This window comes from Arvicola amphibius, chromosome 6 (assembly GCF_903992535.2).
Source record: "Arvicola amphibius chromosome 6, mArvAmp1.2, whole genome shotgun sequence".
Taxonomy (NCBI): domain Eukaryota; kingdom Metazoa; phylum Chordata; class Mammalia; order Rodentia; family Cricetidae; genus Arvicola; species Arvicola amphibius.
In genome coordinates this window covers 150,351,027-150,368,974 of record NC_052052.2, presented here as the reverse complement: position 1 = coordinate 150,368,974, position 17,948 = coordinate 150,351,027, and the positions used below count along the sequence as shown (strand labels likewise).

The following is a 17,948-nucleotide window of genomic DNA, read 5'->3' as shown; positions in this document are numbered from 1 at the left end:
TGGTGATGATAAATTCTCACCCAGATCTCCCTGGACATGAGACACCAAGGGTGACACACAGCCTGAGGGATGGGACAGCAAGCTCAAGCGGTGGTGGTGCACCCTTTAATCCCAGCACTCAGGAAAGGGAGGCAGAGGCAGGTGGATCTCTGTGAGTTCGAGGCCAGCCTGATCTTCAGAGTGAGTTCCAGGACAGCCAGAGAAACACAGAGAAACCCTGTCTGAACACCCTCTCCCCCGCCGCACCAGCTAACTGTTGGGTGCTCGTATGGGTAGATGAACTTGAGCATGGAAGACCAGTCCCCGCATCTCTACTGGCCTCTTGTCTGCCTAAGTAAACACAGCCAGACATATTCCAGAGTATACTTGTGTGCCACCTCAGGATGGACACACATAAACTAAAGGCTAGCTTTGCTTGAGGGCTCCTCATAATGACAAGGACTCTGGAGAATTCTGACTTGCTTGTGAAACGCAATCCATCACGGGCCCCTTGACTCTGTCTTCACTACCCTATCCTGCCTATTCCCCAGAATTTCATCTGAGGCCAGGAAATGACTGAACCGAGGATGTCTATGTCTGGGACATGTCTTGCTTAACAGACTGTGTGAAAAGGAGGTATAATACACAAAAAACTTCAGACGAATTGAAAATAACATACTAAGTTTAGAAGGTATACATCTTCAGACCAATGTGGTTTGGGACTCACAGTGACACGGATATGTATCTCAACGTTAATATGAGTCTCAATCCTTTCCTCCCAATGGCTCCTTTCCCATTAAATTAATTGGCATGCAGTCAACTGTACATCTTAGTGTGTACAATGTAATTTGTGACCCATATCACAGTTATGATGCTGTCATCACAATAAAAATAATGAGCCCATCATTCATCGTAAGTGCTTTCCATGCGCCTTTGGGATTCTGCTCCTTTTGTGGTCTGTGTCCCCTGCCAAAGTTGTAGCTCTGATCTCACCATGTATTGGTTTATGTTTCCTAGGGTTTGAGTTTATTTTTTAATTTTTTTGTATGGAGTCTCATATAGCCTGGGCTGGTCTAAGCAAACTTCCTACAGAGCCAAGAGCCAAGAACGACCTTGAACTTCTGACTCTCCTATCTCTACCTCCCAATTGCCAGCATTGCAGATGTGCGTCACCAGGTCTGGATCTAGGGATTTACATACAGTACCTACTTCTTTTGTGTTCTTACTGTGGGAATTCATGCTGCCGCATGCATCCGTAATTCACTGGTTTTCATTGACAGCGTAAGTGTTCCATTGAATGGGTTGATACACTCTCCTGTTGACTTTGGGGCTGTATTCGGTTTGAGGCTAATGTAAATAAAGCTGTGATTAGCGTTCATCTTTTATGAATATTTGCTTTCATTTCCTTTATGGAAATACTTAGAAATGGCTAGATTGCACTGTAGCGTATATTTGTATAAGTGGCTAAAATATTTTCCAAAGTAGCTGTACCATTTTACACGCCCACCAGCAGGTTGTGAGAGTTCCAGTTCCTACATAAACTCATCAACACCTGTTTGTCAATTTTTGACTGTAGCCAGTCCGACAGGTATTTGACAGCAGATCACGTGGTTTTAATTTTAATGTCTCCAATGACTAAAATATCTGAAACATTCCCTGTGTTTATTCGTGTATTTTTAGTGCATCTGCCGAACTTTTGCCCATTTTTGCACTGCCATTTTCCTGCAGGGGGTTTTAAGTTCTTTACAAATTCTTGATTTATTGTCTGACCAAAACGGCTTGCTTTGCTACTTGCTACACCTAGTTGGTTTCTCATCTTGCATTCTCTGTCTAGTTTTTGAAAGACAGAATTTAAAAAGGTTTTGAAGTAGTCTGAGTTTTCATTTTTTCTTTGGTCTTGTATCCAAGAAATCTTTGCCCAAGCCCTGTGTCCAATGATATTTTCTTTTTATACTTGAGTTTTTAGATTTAGACTTCATGAACCATGGAGAGTTAATTTGCATAGAGGGTAGAATCACTTCCCTATGTACAACCCGGCCACTCACAAATCCCCAACGAGCCCTGTTCTGTTCTCACTAAGCTTCTACTGATCACATGCTACCTGCTGGTTGGTCCTCTGTGAGTCTACACCAACTACAGCTCCCCTGTGTTCTTTGTGGGCCCAAGCTGAAATCACCTTGTGCTGTGGCCAGACTCTGACCCTCATTCTTCCACCCTGAGAGCAAGGCTCATGCCCTGCCCCTGTGATTCTGGTACTGAACACTGCTGACCACAGGCATCCAGCAAAGGGCTCAAGAGTAATAGTGTCTATGAATAAGTAAAGAATGTCACATTCTCATCCATTAGCAAACCACCCAGAATCAGCCTCCGAGTACACACTGCAGTGTTATTAGAGCAACATGAAAGACCCAGAACTGGAAGTTCCAAGCCGGACCTCAGGACCTACATCTATCAGTTCTGTTCCCAATGAAAGCGCCAGGCAGCTTGCAGAGTATGAGGCCTATTCTTCAAGATGACTCACCATGTTTTAGTCAGGGAACTTTTCGTTAGCTGGAGGGATTTTCATGAGTCACCTGCCCATAGTTGGCGTGTTTCCCGGCCCTCCACTTGGAAAAAGATAAGATGCGGGGGAAGATGAGTCATGCTGAATGTTCCCCAAGTGGTGTTTAAAAAGCTGAGAATGTTCAATGGGTTTCATGTTTATAGAGGGGTTTGGTTATCACAGAAAAATCTGCATTTCCAAAAGCAATGAGAAAACACTCCAAGCTCCGAATAAGAACACTGATAAATTCTGCCCCTCTGTATGTTTGAATAATGATCACGCTATCAAATGAGCCTCAAGTGCAAAGATAATAAGTAATTGGAACTTGACCCTTGAACTTGGGAGTGTGAGTACATACGGGTCCTTTAAGCACACTTAGTCTTGACCACTTCAAAGTAACCTGTTCCTTGAAATTGGGAGAACAGCAGCTACAATCAGACTCCCTGAACCTAGGGAGGACAGCAGCTACAACCAGACTCCCTGTACCTAGGGAGGACAGCAGCTACAACCAGACTCCCTGTACCTAGGGAGGACAGCAGCTACAACCAGACTCCCTGTACCTAGGGAGGACAGCAGCTACAACCAGACTCCCTGTACCTAGGGAGGACAGCAGCTACAACCAGACTCCCTGTACCTAGGGAGGACAGCAGCTACAACCAGACTCCCTGTACCTAGGGAGGCTCTGGGAATGATCTTTAACTATTCTGGCTCCTTTGGGGGTTGTGATGGAGGGCTTCTGAGTGAAGAGAAAGTGAGGTGATACTTCCAAACTGGAAACAAACCATGCTGTGAACTATAAATTAAGATGGGTAGAAGGCAGTGATGGGCCAGCAGGAGATGCTTGCTGTGTAAGCCTGGCAACCTGAGTTCAACCCCAGGTACTGACATGAGGACGGAAAGAGAAGCAACTCCAAAGAGTTGTCCTGACTTCCACATGTGTGCTGTGGCACATGTGTGCCCTCCCAATATACACACATACACAACAACAATACATTTTTAAAAATTAAAAAATGATGAGAGGGGATAAGCCTATGACATCTATGTCTTATTAAGTACGTAGAAGTCTAGGATAATGTGGCCATGGTGACCAGAATGCTTGGTTTCATCTAGTCTCTTTTGTGTAAGAAAAGGCCAGGATATACACACAGGAATTTCCATCTATCACAGCTAGAAAAATGTGTAATATGACTAACTAGACCTTCTGCCCAGTATCTGCCATGATGCGAGTTACCATGGTAACCATTCCAACACTGAGACCCCAGGAGTTCAAAGCCATGAGAATTACAATACTAAAGAACTGATTTCATGTCTCAGGTTCCTCTCATGGCCATTTGTCTTCCATCAATGAGATGCAAACTCCAACAGAACTGATGTAATTGCAAGCCATGATCAAGACACACACCAGCAGCCAGAGTGTGCTCTGTGTCCGCAGGCTGGAGCCAGTCTCTTCTAAATAACGTCCTTCCTGAAAGTGATGACATTCTCGGCCTCTGCGCCACCATCAGGTTGCGCTGTGCAGTAGGCACTGTTTGTGGAATCTTCCAGTTAATACGCGTGGACTGCGGGAGAGCCCACATAACCGAAGCATCAGGGGTTTACTGTGCCAGCAGGTTCACTGCCAATGATGTGTGGGGTGATACCAGGAAAGCCTGCATGGAGTGATGCCGTTACTGAAGGGGGGCTGCAAACTGTTTCCATGGTGACCTACAACGTCTTGTTAACCACGATCTGTCAAAGAACTAACATTTACTATTCTTTTTTTCTAAAGCTGTACTTTTACGCCAGAAAAATAAACACAGAAGATGACAATATTCAAGACTAGAAATCTAGCCTCACTTTAAAAAAGATATATTTTATGATTTTTAATTATGTGTGTGAATGTTTGTCTATGTATGGGTATATGTACTTGATTATAGATGCCCCAGGATGCCAGAAGAGGGCACTGCATCTCCTGGAGCTGGAGTTACAGGGCGTGGGTACTTGGGGAAGGGATGAGAGTCCTTAGCAAGAGCACGGTGTGCTCTTCACCAGCAAGCCACCTCTCCAGCCCTGGGCTTGCTTTTACAGGCTGATAATCACTTGCCTTTGGCAGGAGGGGATATTTGTCTTATTTAATATGTTCTTTCATTCTCTGTTATTTTCAAAGTTATCTATGCCAGGGCCTTAAGATAAGACCAAGCAAGTGAAAAGGCTGATGGGTCAATCTATATCCTTAGTGCAGATAATAAATATCTGGCGCCTTCCCAGACTAAGATCCGGAGACAAGAGCTCAGGAAGCTAACTCGGTACCTGCTGTGTGGATCCGCTGGAAGGCTCCCTGGCTACCGCACCGCTACCGCACCGTCCCTAAGACTTAATTTAACATAAATCAGAGGCACTTAGGAGTTGACAATAACTGATAACACAATTATTAGCTAAAAGAATAAGATTACAATAAAGTATAATAAAACTGCCAGCATCACTACCTGCCCTTTGGGGCCATTATTACATAAAAGAAGGGATACTCAGAAACAAATGCTGAGAAATCGTGACCGCTGACTGAAGTGGGTGGCTGCCGAGTGACTAGCAGGACAATAGTGTGAACAGTGTGGATACCGTGGGCCAAAGCTGATCCACATCTAGACAGGAGGGAGAGGGCAGCTCAAGAAGGCTCACAATTGAAAACATATGCATCACTGGCTTACGGGATTTTCATTGAACATTTTTGGACTGTGGGTGACCCTAGGTCGCTGAGACCTAAGAGATCTACTGCTGTGTCGACAGGTTGGCGGCTTAAAGACCAGCTACTGTTTTTGCCCTTTGGTTAACCTGTGACTTAGGCTGTCAGAAGCCTCCAGTGTGCAGCTTTCTGGAGAAGTGTCAGAGTTTCTATTTTGTCATTACGCAGTGACTCTGACACTAACCCACATTGCTATGTGGCAGAATCTGGGTGTTTCAGAAAGCATAACTTGGGGTTTTTAGTTCTTTATGTCCCCAGAAGTTCCAAGAGCATGGCCAGGAGTTCCTGTCCCTTACAGGGGCCCCGTGAGGTGCTCACACTGTTTGTTTGCAGCACATTTTCTTGACTTATACAGTGTTTATCAAGTGTCCATTCAGCATTCGGCTTTCCTTTTCCTACTGGGGCCCATATGGAGTACATGGACCTATGTGTATACATCATGGTCTAATCCCAGGAGCATCTGGTCTGGGGCAGCATCCTTTCTCTGAAGCTTTATGTATGACACTCCCTAGCTTTTACAGTTCTGTTTTTAAGACTCAAGCAGTCTACCCCAATGGAGCTGCCACGTTCAGTACAGCTACTCCTCCAGGAGGGCTGTTGCCTCTGCTCCTAAGTAGGTTTCCACACTCAGCATGATACGCAAGAGTCATCTTAGGCCACTGTATCCCAACTGGACTAATCCTGGAACCTATAAATCACAATCTGGAGGGCACAGAGATGGCACCTGGCAATGCAGACTTAACTTCTAGATAGGATTACCAAAGAGAAACTTTAAATTTAATGTTCCATGAAGCTACCATTCCAGATCTTTCCACTTCCGATATTACAGGTAGTAACTTCCCATGTCCCAGACTCATTGCCATCTTCTCCCTCTGACCTAGCTAGGCAATGCTCCAATGACTGGGTGGACAGCCCACTCATGGGCTCACCACAGCAGGAGTCTTCATGTAAAAAGCCTTCCCAGTATCTCAGAGTGGAAAGATGTTCTCAGAAGCACAAGTGTCCAAGGGAAAGTGACCTTCAGGTTGTCTGTCACTCACTAATGTCAAGTCTGAAGAGCCATGAAAAGGATTCACAGCCAGGTGTGGTGGCACACAGCTTTAATCCCAACACTTGGGAGGCAGAGGCAGGTACATTTCTGAGAGTTCAAGGTCAGTCTCGTCTACATAGTGGACAGTGAGGATGTGTAGAGAAACCCTGCCTCGAAGAAGAAAGAAAAAGAAACAAAAGCACTCACAAATGACAATGTGATGGGTCTTACCTTTAGGAAGGCTTTCTTTTCCAATGTGTTCATGATAAATGGAGGGATGGCTGTAATAAAGACAAGACCACTTAAGTCTTCACCTAATGCCTGTTTTAAGTGGAGTTTCCCACACAAGCTGAGAAATAGCCACTTTTAGGCTATTTCTACGTTGGCAGAGTACTCAACCAAAGCAAACACAGGACTGGAGCTGAGTGGAAACTGGGGTGCAATACTGTTTTCAGGCAGTCTAGAAATCAGGGCTCAGACGTGTTGGGGGCTTCATAGCCTTCTCTTTGGAATGATAAACATACTGGTCCCTAGATACCTTCACAGACCACGCTGGCATCCCATAGAGTATAGAGGGGTCTCATCTCCCCAGTTAGCTGAAATGCAACATGACCATTGCTGTCTCTCAGAATCTACAGGAGACTGGATTCAGGACTCTCGTGGTTACAAAGTGCATGGATGCTCATAGTTGCTGTCATCTCTAGGTGATTTGTAGCCTATAACACAGCATAAATGATGTGTAAATAGTTACACTATTGTTGTGGGAATAACAAGAAGAAAGTCTAAACGTGTTCAATACACGTCTTCCTGTTTGATGGCTGGTTGACTCTAGATGCTGAGCTGTGTACACACAGGGTTAACGACAGAATGTTCCTCAGTTTTCCTTTAGGCACTTTCCTTCAGCTTTTGTTGGCATTCAAACCAGCCAGCTCAGAGAATCCTGTGACAATAGCCAATAGCAGCTGACAGACATGCTTCATTTGAGAGCATCTTGTAATAGCCGAGGGCCATTTACATGCAGCTTAGGTGAAGAGATTCAAGAGCATTAAATCCTGGGTTTCTTTCTTGGTTTTCCCTACATAGAATGCTGTCACTTGTAGGCCCTTTGGCTTCTGAGTGTCTAAGGACCTTCTCTAGGCCCCTCACTTGTAGGCCCTTTGGCTTCTGAGTGTCTAAGGACCTTCTCTAGGCCCCTAGAGTAGCCTGGTGGGTAGACAGGAGCTTCTCAAAAGGTCTTAATATGACACAGATGTCCTCTGCTCATGCTGGCCCCACACTATATAAATATCAGAGCAGCTGCCCTCAGCATCACCATTGTCCCACGTTCCAGGGAGAGCTTTTGTAGAAAGCGCTGATCTCCATGCACTTCAGAGACATCTTAAAATTCACTCAGCTCACACCACACCCACTCCACTCAGTCACACCCCGCTCCACTCAGTTCACACCCCGCTCCACTCAGTTCACACCCTGCTCCACTCAGTTCACACCCCACTCCACTCAGTTCACACCCCTACTCCACTCAGTTCGCACCTCACTCCACTCAGTTTGTACCCCTACTATACTCAGTTTGCACCCCGCTCCACTCAGTTCACACCCCGCTCCACTCAGGTCACACCCCACTCCACACAGTTCACACCCCACTCCACTCAGGTCACACCCTACTCTACTCAGTCTCATCACCTCCACTACATCACTGTGGTCCAACTAGCCATGGCTTGCTGCCTGCGGTGCTGAGGCAGCCTCCTGAACTATTTCTACTCCCCATGGCTGTACCCCTTTAATCTAGTCTCACATAGCACCCATATCACATAATTACCAATTGTTCGAATTATCTGAATAATTACCAATTATTCAAAACTGTGTGTGGTGCTCTATTCCTCAGACTAAAAGTTAGAGCTTGGAATGCCCAAGTAGCTGACTCCGTCTCTGGGTCCTGTTAAAACCCTTTCTCCCTTCCTCCTTTGCAGATGCCTCCCACAAAAAAACAAGCTCCTGCCCCTCTGCTGATGCCCACTCTACCTCAGATTCATGCATCCCAGTCCCTTGCCTGGCCACTGCTGCTTCTCCCATCCCTACCCTTCCCTTTCCTTAGCTCTCATCACTATTTTACATACAGGGTAAGCATTCCTCAAAAAAGCCCTCAGTTCTGGGGGCTAGAGAGATGGCTCAACAGTTAAGAGCAGCAGCTGCTCTTCCGGAGGACCCGGGTTCAAATCTCAGCACCCACACGGTAGTTTAGAACTATCTGTAATCTAGCTCAAAGTGATTTGACATACTCATTTAGACATAAATGCATCAAATCAGCAATGCATATAAAATAAATACAAATAAATCATAAAAACCCCTCAGCTCTGAAATGTTCCAAAATCAGAAACTTGTTGAGAACTAAATGATATCACCTCTTTCAACTCACACGCAGGAGTCAGTATGCACACCACTTGGTGCATGTATGAAATCATTAGCAATACTGCATGAAACTATTTTTAGGCCACGTGTACAAGAGGTATATGAATCATTAATAAACTTAGATTTAACTTTGGGTTCCTGAGAGGTAGCTCATTTTATATGTATTTGTAAATGTTATAAAATTCAAACAAATCCTAAACCCGGGGCCCTTCTGAAGGCCCCAAGCATTAGGGTAAAGGACACCCCACTTGTACTGTGTATTATTTACTTGTTCAATTGCAGGCTCCACCAGCAGAAGGCAGTTTTCACAAAGAGGAGTGCTGTTTACCATTTTTGTTTACCGATACGTAAAGGTTTGGCATGAACTGCACAGTAGGACCTCCAAGCTCACTCACCCATGCCGGGGGCCGCCATGAGGATCCTGGAGATGACCACCTGCGTGATGGCTTGTTTTGCAGCATTGGTCGATTCTCCCAAGCGGGTGCCGTTTTCATCCGTGACGGGAATCCCGACTTTGAGTTCCCTGAAGGGCAGAACACACGCAGAGGGGTTCACAGAAGCTGCAGGCAGCATCCTGAAGGAGGACTCTGTTGAGAAAGATCAAGTGCCTCCTTCATCCAGTTTCCCACTCAAGTGTCAATTTTGGCACTGATATATCTATTTTTAAATACCACGAACAGGTTCAAGCCTCCTGGGATAGACACAAAGGGAAAATAACAGTACTCTCTTTTTCAGAAGGATGTACTTTTCCAATAATATGATTTGAGGCGTGGATATGTTAGCTCAAAGGTGAGGTTAATTTCTCTGCTCATGTACAAATCTGAACAAGCTTCTGAATTAGAAACAGATACAGTACATAGTGTTATTAGGTATCTCACGTATTGACAGTTAGTGCAACACAGCCCTGTTGGGTATTCATTAGTTACACAGGATTCCTAAGGATGGGAGCCCAATTCCTGCTACTGCCTTGTTCTTTTGTTATCATCAAAAATACTTATTCTTTCTTCTCCTTTAGTTTCTATCAGTTCTAAAACAATATTTTTAAAGATAAAAATTACCTTATCCCCATAAAAAAAAATTCCAAGGGAAAACCAAGAAACTCTTGGCTTTTTCCATCTCTGGTCTCAGTCTTACAGATTCTTTTCTGGGCAGAGGGTGCAGGCTAGAGGCACACCTTTGAAGTAGGAAGGCTATGCGTTCTAAGCCTCTAGGTTTTCTTCAGCCCACTTCAACAAGAAGGAACCCAACGGGCTTGCCCTTACCACCCTACCCCAGAGTATTCTGAAACAAATCTCAGATTCCATCTACACGACAAGAAACTCCCCGATCAAGCGCAAGCCCTCGCCCAGTGCATGCGCTCTTCTTACCTTTGCCTCATTAGCGGGATATTAATGCAGTTAGCAGCAGCGACAGCAGCAAAGGGGACAAAACGTCCTATCAGTGGTGAGACGCGCTGTAGAAAAGATAGTTCCAGAAACATCATCTTGCTTTTCCTGGATGGCTAAATGAAAACTCTCACACCTTCCTAAAAATACCACAGCCCCGGATGCATAGGGCCAGGCCAAAGGCCTCAAACGTGTTGCTGAGAGGAGCTTCTGCATCTCTGGAAGGACATACTGAGATGATGAACCTAAGATACTTTGATGGCTTAGTTCATGTGGCTGGAAGCACACCCCCAAGTCCCAGAACTTTGATTTCAGAGCAAGCACTTGTACCTCTTCAAGGCACCCCCTGACAGTCTCAGGAGGAATCTTTTAGAGAGAGGAGTTAGAACTTAATGCGTAGAGCCAGGAACATACCAGTCTTTGTTGATGCTACTAGTTACTATTCTTCCCCAAATCCACTAGAAGATACAATTAAAATATGCAGCTGAGGATGGCTACAAGAAAGCCAAGTGGTTGCAACTCTTCTGAGAAATAACTGAGGCACCCAGAGTGACAGGTGAGAACAGTTAAGATGCTCCGCCACGGAAAGAAAACTAAAGTACCTTGGCTAAGGCATTGAGTCCCAGGGCCGTCGCTACAGCACCGGTTGTTGCAGAAACATAAGCTGTCCCCAGCTCACTGAAAAGAATAAAGACACTGTGTAAATGATGGATGTACATCAGAGAAGAAACCGAGGAGACAGGAATATATGATCAACAGTGGGGAGTCTGCAGAGCAACATCTGGGGCCACTCCATCAGCGTGGGAATCCAGAGAGAAGACCAACACATCCCTGAAAATGGGCTCCAACTCCAAGCAGACAGATATGAAGATGAAGCACCCATGCAGATGAGGAAGAAGGGGAGCTGCGAGTGTGTGGAAAGCCGTGGGCAGAGGAAACACTCTGGGCTAAGTGTCTGGGGCACATTTGCACAAATCAAAACCACAGCTCCTAATATTAAACATAGAAAGCCAAGTGCGGCAGGACCATATTAGAAGGTGTTTTCACTGTATAAAACAGCCCAAGTTTACCCCTAAAGGGCAGCTGAGCCCGAGCCATTCTAACTGTGAGAAACACCACTGGGTGGCAGGTGTCAGCATCCTTTGCTCCATTTGATGATAGCAGAATACTGGCGTCAAAGGCAATTTTCAAATATAAACCGGAAAATGACTTGTTTCAAGTGTTGTGAAATTATATCTATAGTTTTAGCTAATTTTAACTTGGCAACACATACATACATACATACACACATATACCTACACATACACACACACATACACACTCTCTAAAACAGGAGACAAATTCATAAATTTGCTTTCTTAGGATTCCAGCAATGACCTGCTTTTGAAGTTAAGCATCTATAAAGGCTACACCACTGCAAAGCCCCTCCTGCGTTGACTCATGCAGCCCTGAGGGGAGTTACTGAACAGAGGTGGGGCCTGAGGGCTGTTTGATAGGCATTCTGCAGGACCCTGGAGCTCGGAATATAAGAGAGACAGCACCATCCCACTAATAATAGCACAAATGACATCAGAAAAGGCAAGACAAAAGCAGAAAGTTATCCTGATACAGAGGGAGAAGGAGAGACTGCACAGAGCAAGCTAGTGTCTAAATGCATGGCTGCTTAAGGAGCGCAGGCTAATGGAGGGTTTGTTGGCTCCGCAGCCTTACTTTACAGTGAGGGGAGCGTCTCCGCTTCTATTGGTGTAGTTGACAACGGCATTGAAGGACTGGTTTATCCACTGCCAGAAAAGCACAGCCGGTGTGGTCCTAAAACAGAGTACACGGTCACAAACCCTCTAGCACCAGTGATTCCTCTTCAATACAGTTAAACACCAAACACCAGCAAGGAAGGGGACTAGGCGGGGAGGAAGACACAGATTGTCTACTTTGATACCCAGTTTCCTTATCACCAAGCTCACAGGCTTTGGGTTTCTATTGCTGTCATAGACATCATGACTAAAATCAGCTTGGCTTCACTTCCACATCACTACTGATCATCAAAGAAAGTCAGGGCAGGAACCTGATGCAGAGGCATGGGGGGGGGGGCGCTGCTTACTGCCTAGCTCCTCCTGCTTTGCTCAGCCTGCTTTCTCATAGAACCCAGAACCATCAGTCCAGGGCGCCAGACACAGTGAGCTGGTCCCTCCCATATCAATCATTAATCAACAAAATGTCTGACAGTCTTGCCTACAGGCCAGTTTGATGATGGGATTTTTCTCGATTGAAAGTCTCCCTTCCCAAATGACTATAGCTTGTGTCAAGTTGGGGGAAAAAAAAAGAAAACAACAACAACAAAAAAAACCCCAAAAAACTAGCCAGGACAGCTTTCATAAAGAAGAAATAAACTTATAAAAACCCTAGTACAGAGTAGACTGAGAAATTCTCTTCTCTTGGACAAATAAAACAAAACAATTTAGAGCAAAGCAGGCTTGGCCTTTCTTATGCTGGTCTATTCCAACACCCAAATGCATCTGAGTCTACAGAGAGGGAGTAGAGGAATTTATTTCTAGGCTCTTTTTTTCCTATCTTATTTTCTTTAGGGTCTAAGACTTAGGAAAAATGTCAACTTCTTTTTAAATAAATATTTACTATCCTTAAAAAACGTTTTACTTATTTATTTTTATCTTATGTGTATGAGTGTATTACCTGCATATATGTATGTGCACTGCGTGTGTACAGTGCCTGCCACAAGGTGCCAGATGCCCTGGAACTGGAATTACAGACAGTTGTGAGCTGCCACATGGTGCTGGGAACTGAACTGGGGTCCTCTGCAAGCACAGCCAGTGAGTGCTCTTAACTGCTGAGCCACCTCTATGGCCTCTGTTTTATCATCATTAGAGGCAAAACACACTTTTATGGTTTATTTATTTATTATTATTATTATTATTATTATTATTATTATTATTTTGCTCAAAATGACATCAAACTCATTTTCTCCAAGGGCCTTAGTATCCCGCACGCTAGGATTCCAGGCATGAGCCCTCCATGCCCAGCTATTTGTGTCTAGTTTCACAAATTACGCCAGATGCTGCTCAATAGCAACATCTATTCAGAGTGGAACTAAAGACGAAATGATATCTTTCTCAATGTTAAAGCAACACACCTAGATTGAGTCAGGCGTCAGTTGTACAGCCAGGCCGGCCTCACACGCCTCTCAGCCTCCCAGGAGCTGTGGCGGCAGGCGAGCCACTACAAACCACCTCCACCTTATCTTCAGCTCTTATACGTTCTGGTTAATTTGAAATTTACATCTTTATTTACTCCGTATACGTGTGTGTGTGCACGCGGAGGTCAGAGGATGACCTGCAGTAGCTGGGCTCTCTCTATCCACGAAGCGCTTCCCAGGAAGCGAACCGTGTGTTCAGGCATGGCGGGGAGTGCCTTTACTCACTGAGCCATCCTGCCAGCCCTCCATTCACTTAACTCCTTTTACTGGAAATATTTATGGGGAGCAACATGTTTTGACTCACTGTAGCATGAACCCATCATCCTTGTTAGCATAATCACGGTGACACTTACTTCAGTAAAATGTATATTAAAACGTTCTTCCGATTACTCCTCCTGCGCTCCTGTGACTCACCTGTAGAACGTCATCATGCAGCCCGTGATGGTCATGTTCATTGGGACCTGAGCTGACATCCTTCCTATCAGGATCATCTTCTCGCCCGTGTCAGGATGGAAAGCTGAGTCATACACGTACTTCGCCCTCCACAACTCATTCTCCGTGAGGCCGGCGGGAACAATTCCTTGTCTAGAAAATGACAACGAGAGTCCCAGCCACTGCCCCGTTCAGAGATCTCATCATGAACTTCACGGTTTGCAAAACCTTCCTGCGCCTATGGGGCCTGGCAGCTCTGTTCGGAGCATTGGTGGGAGTTATGATTTTTAACTGTTTATGTGTTTGGGTGCTGGGGTTGAACCCAGAGCCTCACACATATAGCGTGTGCTCCTACCACTGGTCTTCCCGGCAGCCTAAAGCGTAAGAACAGGAACACGGCTACAGTGACCTCAGACCCGTGCACCTCAATTACCTGTAATTTGGAAGATAACAGAAAGCAATATGCATATTAAAGAGTATTCAGCTTGAAAATATTCATTGTCTTAAGTGACATATTAAAACTGGAGTCTGAACTTGGCAAACTCTAAACAACCATTTTTAACCAATCAGACCGAAGTTGCGGCCCTGAAGGCTGTTACTTCATTTTAAACCTGCAGTTGGCAAACTTAGGTTTAGGACTCTATGGTGCAAATAAAGGCCTTGGTGCACAATTTGTCAGATTTTCCCACCCGAGAAATACTCCTTGTCAGAGATTTGGAAAATATACAAACTTCGTGGAGCAATGAAGTTACCCTGGGCCTATCTACCATGTTCGCTGGCAACATTTGGGAGAATACTTTTTAAATCTTCCAAGGTGTTTAAGGTCTGACCCCAAACCAGAGGCTCCCTAACCACGACTTTTATTCAGCAATACTCTGTAAAAATTTCTTCCCGTGGTTTTATAACATTCTTTTAAACTACCATACATTGGGTTGAATAGTAATTCCCAAATGCATGTTCACACAGAAGAACAGGGTGTGGCTCTAGAGGCAATTAGCCAAAGTGAAGTCCTATTGGATGAATGGTCACTAAATTCAAGAATAGTGTCTATGTACAAACAAAGAAGGCAGAGTACAGTGATGTACCTACAAGACAAGGGACGCTGACAATCCCCAGAGCCACCAACACCCAGGAAGAGACAAGGAGGATCTTCCCTGAGGCCTTCCAAGGGAGTGTGACCTTACAGTGCCCTGGCTCAGACTTCCAGCCCCCTAATTGGGAAGGGAGCGCACCATCCTTTAAATACTACAGATTAGTCCACAAAGTGAGTTTAACTGGGATTTTAATTTTAGTTGGGATTTTAATTCTTCCACTTTATCCGTTTGGAAATGTGAGGACAAGCCTCCATAATTAGGAACTTTCCCCCACACCCAAGATTATTTAGAAATAAATGAGTCAATGTGCTAAACTGACCACCATGTAAAACATTAAATGGTCTTTGACTTTTCTCCTTTGCACTTGAGTTTGCAGGATGTGGAGGAAGCCCTGAGAGAATGGATATGACAAAGACTAGCCTTTAATTCACGAGAAATTGGCAAAGCCACATGGGCCAGGCTCAAGAGCGATGGCAAGGGATGGGTCTGGGTATGAGCGATCGGTGTGTGCCAAGACTGGCAACTGCAGCTTCCTCCTGCAGGACGTCTGGAGCCTCAGAGTGCTCATCAGTGGAGACCCCCTACCTAGAGCAGTCAGCCCCCCTCTGTGCTGTGCCGAATGAACACCTGAGGTTCTGCCTGGTAGGCGCCCTCCATCACAGCCCACGTCACCTCCTGATCTCAGCTGGTGTGTGTGTGTGTGTGTGTGTGTGTGCGCGTGTGTGTGTGTCCTTTCTTCCTGCCCTCCCTGCCCCTAGTCAGAGTTCCAAGAACCAAGCTGCAGGTTGTGACAGCAAAAACTATGCCTTTTGCCTTTTGCTCTTGAGACTGAGTTTGTCTTAAAAAGCAGAGGAATTTATCGTAAGGTGTGTGTCTTAATTAGGGTTTCGATTGCTGCAACGAAACACCATGACCAAAAAGCAAGTTGGGGAGGAAAGGGTTTATTTGGCTTACACTTCAGCATTGCTGTTCATCACTGAAGGAAGTCAGAATAGAAACTTAAACAGGGGAGGAACTTGGGGCAGAAGCTGATGCAGAGGCCATGGAGGGATGCTGCTTATTTCTTGCTTCTCCTGGCTTGCTCAGCCTGCTTTCTTATAGAACCCAGGACTACCCACCCAGGGATGACGCCACCCACCAAGGTCTGGGCCCTCCCCCATTGATCACTAATTGAGAAAATGCCTTACAGCTGGATCCCATGGAGGCATTTCCTCAACTGAGGCTCCTTCCTCCGATGACTCTAGCTTGTGTCAAGCAATAACCATGGAAACAGTGAGCAGATTGGAGCCTCCTTTAAGTCAGTTGTTTTGGTCAGAATGACACAAAGGTAACCGCTAAAGTAACGGACGTATGACCTTTCCATCCGCTCCGCTTTCATCTGCCAGGGAATGACAAGGGCGGTTCAGAGCCTGACCTGTGTGCTCAGATCAGTTGCAACAGTTTTAGAACGTCCGCCAGAGACCATCTCTACCTAAAAATGCCTTCTGGGCCTCTTGGGAGTTTGCTGCCCTCTCACTGAGGTCTGTGAGGAGCCCATCTGGCTTATTCTCTGCTTTGTCTGTTGCTAGTTCCCGAACACTGTCTCCAGTGAAGGTTTGAAGTTTTCTATGGCATTTTAAGTCTCTTCATTATGTCAACCTCTCCAAGTCAACCTGCCCTCTCTGTCTTTTGCCCCAAATCCACAAAGAACAGGGATTGTCCTGAACTCCTGAAAACATGTTTATAGTCTTTCTTTGTAGATGGGCACTGGTCCCTTCCTAACTGCCTAGCCAGTGCATTATTCCTGACATGTTTAAGTGTAGAGCACCTGACAGTCGAATTCCCCCTATTTGATTGGCTTTTCCTTAGATCAGAAATCGGCAAATACTGTCCATGGCCTGTCTGTCCCCCAGATCACAGGGATTTTACATTAAAAGGGTTATAAAAAAGTTAATAAAATTATTATGTGACTGAGACTCTTTGAAGCATACAAAGTCTGAAGTATTTGTTTTTTGAAAAAAAATTATGTGTGTAAGTGCATGTGTGTAAGTGTACTATGTGCATGCCCAGGCTGTAGAGGTCAGAGGAGGCTTCAAGTACCCTGGGACTGGGTTACAGGCAGTTATGAGCTATCGTGTGGGTGCGAAGAACTGAACCTGGGTCCTCTGCAAGAGCAGGCTGCTGTGGAATAATCCTCTTGTACACTGTAAAGATTTGTCACTCGAATCGGTTTAATAAAACACGGATTGTCCAGTAGTCAGGCAGGAAGTATAGGCGGGGCGACCAAACTAAGAATGCTGGAAAGGAGAAGGGCTGACAAAGGAGTCTCCAGCCAGATGCAGAGGGAGCAGGAGATAAACGTGCCACGCTAACATAGGTACCGCCACGTGGCAAAGCATAAATAGAAATTTAAGTGTAAGAGTTAGCTAATAACAAACCTGAGCTATTGGCTGAACATTCATTAGTAATATTAAGTCTTCAATTGTTTGAGAAGCGGCATCTGGGTATTTGGGAACAGGTGGGCAGGAGAGAAACATCCGTCTATAGCAGGTAGCTCTTAAATGTAAGCCGCTCTCCGGGCCCCTACAGTATTTCTTATCCAGTTTCTTTTTTAAATAGAAAAATACATCTACTTCTGAATTAGCTGTCCTCAAGGATACGAATTCTGAGATTAGGGTGTTTTCTATAGGATGCATAATATTAGCTTATTTGTATCTAATCCCATACATTCCTTACTTATTTTCTGAGATGGGGTATTACAGTGTTGCTCAGGCTTGCTGAGCACTGGCTGAGTGAGACCCTGCCTCAGTCTCTTGAGTAGCTAGGACTTGGGCCGGCAATACCAAGTCTGGGTTCTTTCTCATGTGCTGATTCATCTCTAGACTACCTGCTACATACACATGCTACATCATGAACAAGAAATGCCCTGTATAGTTAGACTGCATTCTTCATGGAATAATAATAAGAAAAAAATCTGTTCAAGTCCAATGCTGAGAAAAGACATTTTCCAGTGGTTTCTGCCAGAGAATTGGTGAATGTGGAAGACGGACTGTCCCTGCATAGGTGGCTCCTCTTATCCCGTGTGTGACTCTCAGCTGATGGAGTGCATCTCCCCTCTGCATCCCTAAACACCATCAGAGACCTTCGCAGCTGAGTCTCCCTCACTGGGGGTGA

At 45.2% G+C, this 17,948-nt stretch overlaps 1 protein-coding gene across 4 annotated transcripts in view; it reads right to left on the bottom strand.

The window, feature by feature from the left end:
- The window catches only part of Sfxn1 (sideroflexin 1), a 35,494-nt gene that overhangs the window by 4,281 nt on the left and 13,265 nt on the right, over nucleotides 1-17,948 (bottom strand). For all 4 annotated transcript variants that reach the window (XM_038332654.1, XM_038332657.1, XM_038332653.1 and 1 more), the window contains exons 3-8: nucleotides 13,684-13,854; nucleotides 11,772-11,870; nucleotides 10,664-10,739; nucleotides 10,044-10,129; nucleotides 9,072-9,199; nucleotides 6,502-6,551 (exon numbers count right to left, since the gene is read on the bottom strand). In XM_038332654.1, the coding sequence (XP_038188582.1) occupies nucleotides 6,502-6,551; nucleotides 9,072-9,199; nucleotides 10,044-10,129; nucleotides 10,664-10,739; nucleotides 11,772-11,870; nucleotides 13,684-13,854 (610 nt within the window). The remainder of the gene's footprint in view (nucleotides 1-6,501; nucleotides 6,552-9,071; nucleotides 9,200-10,043; nucleotides 10,130-10,663; nucleotides 10,740-11,771; nucleotides 11,871-13,683; nucleotides 13,855-17,948) is intronic.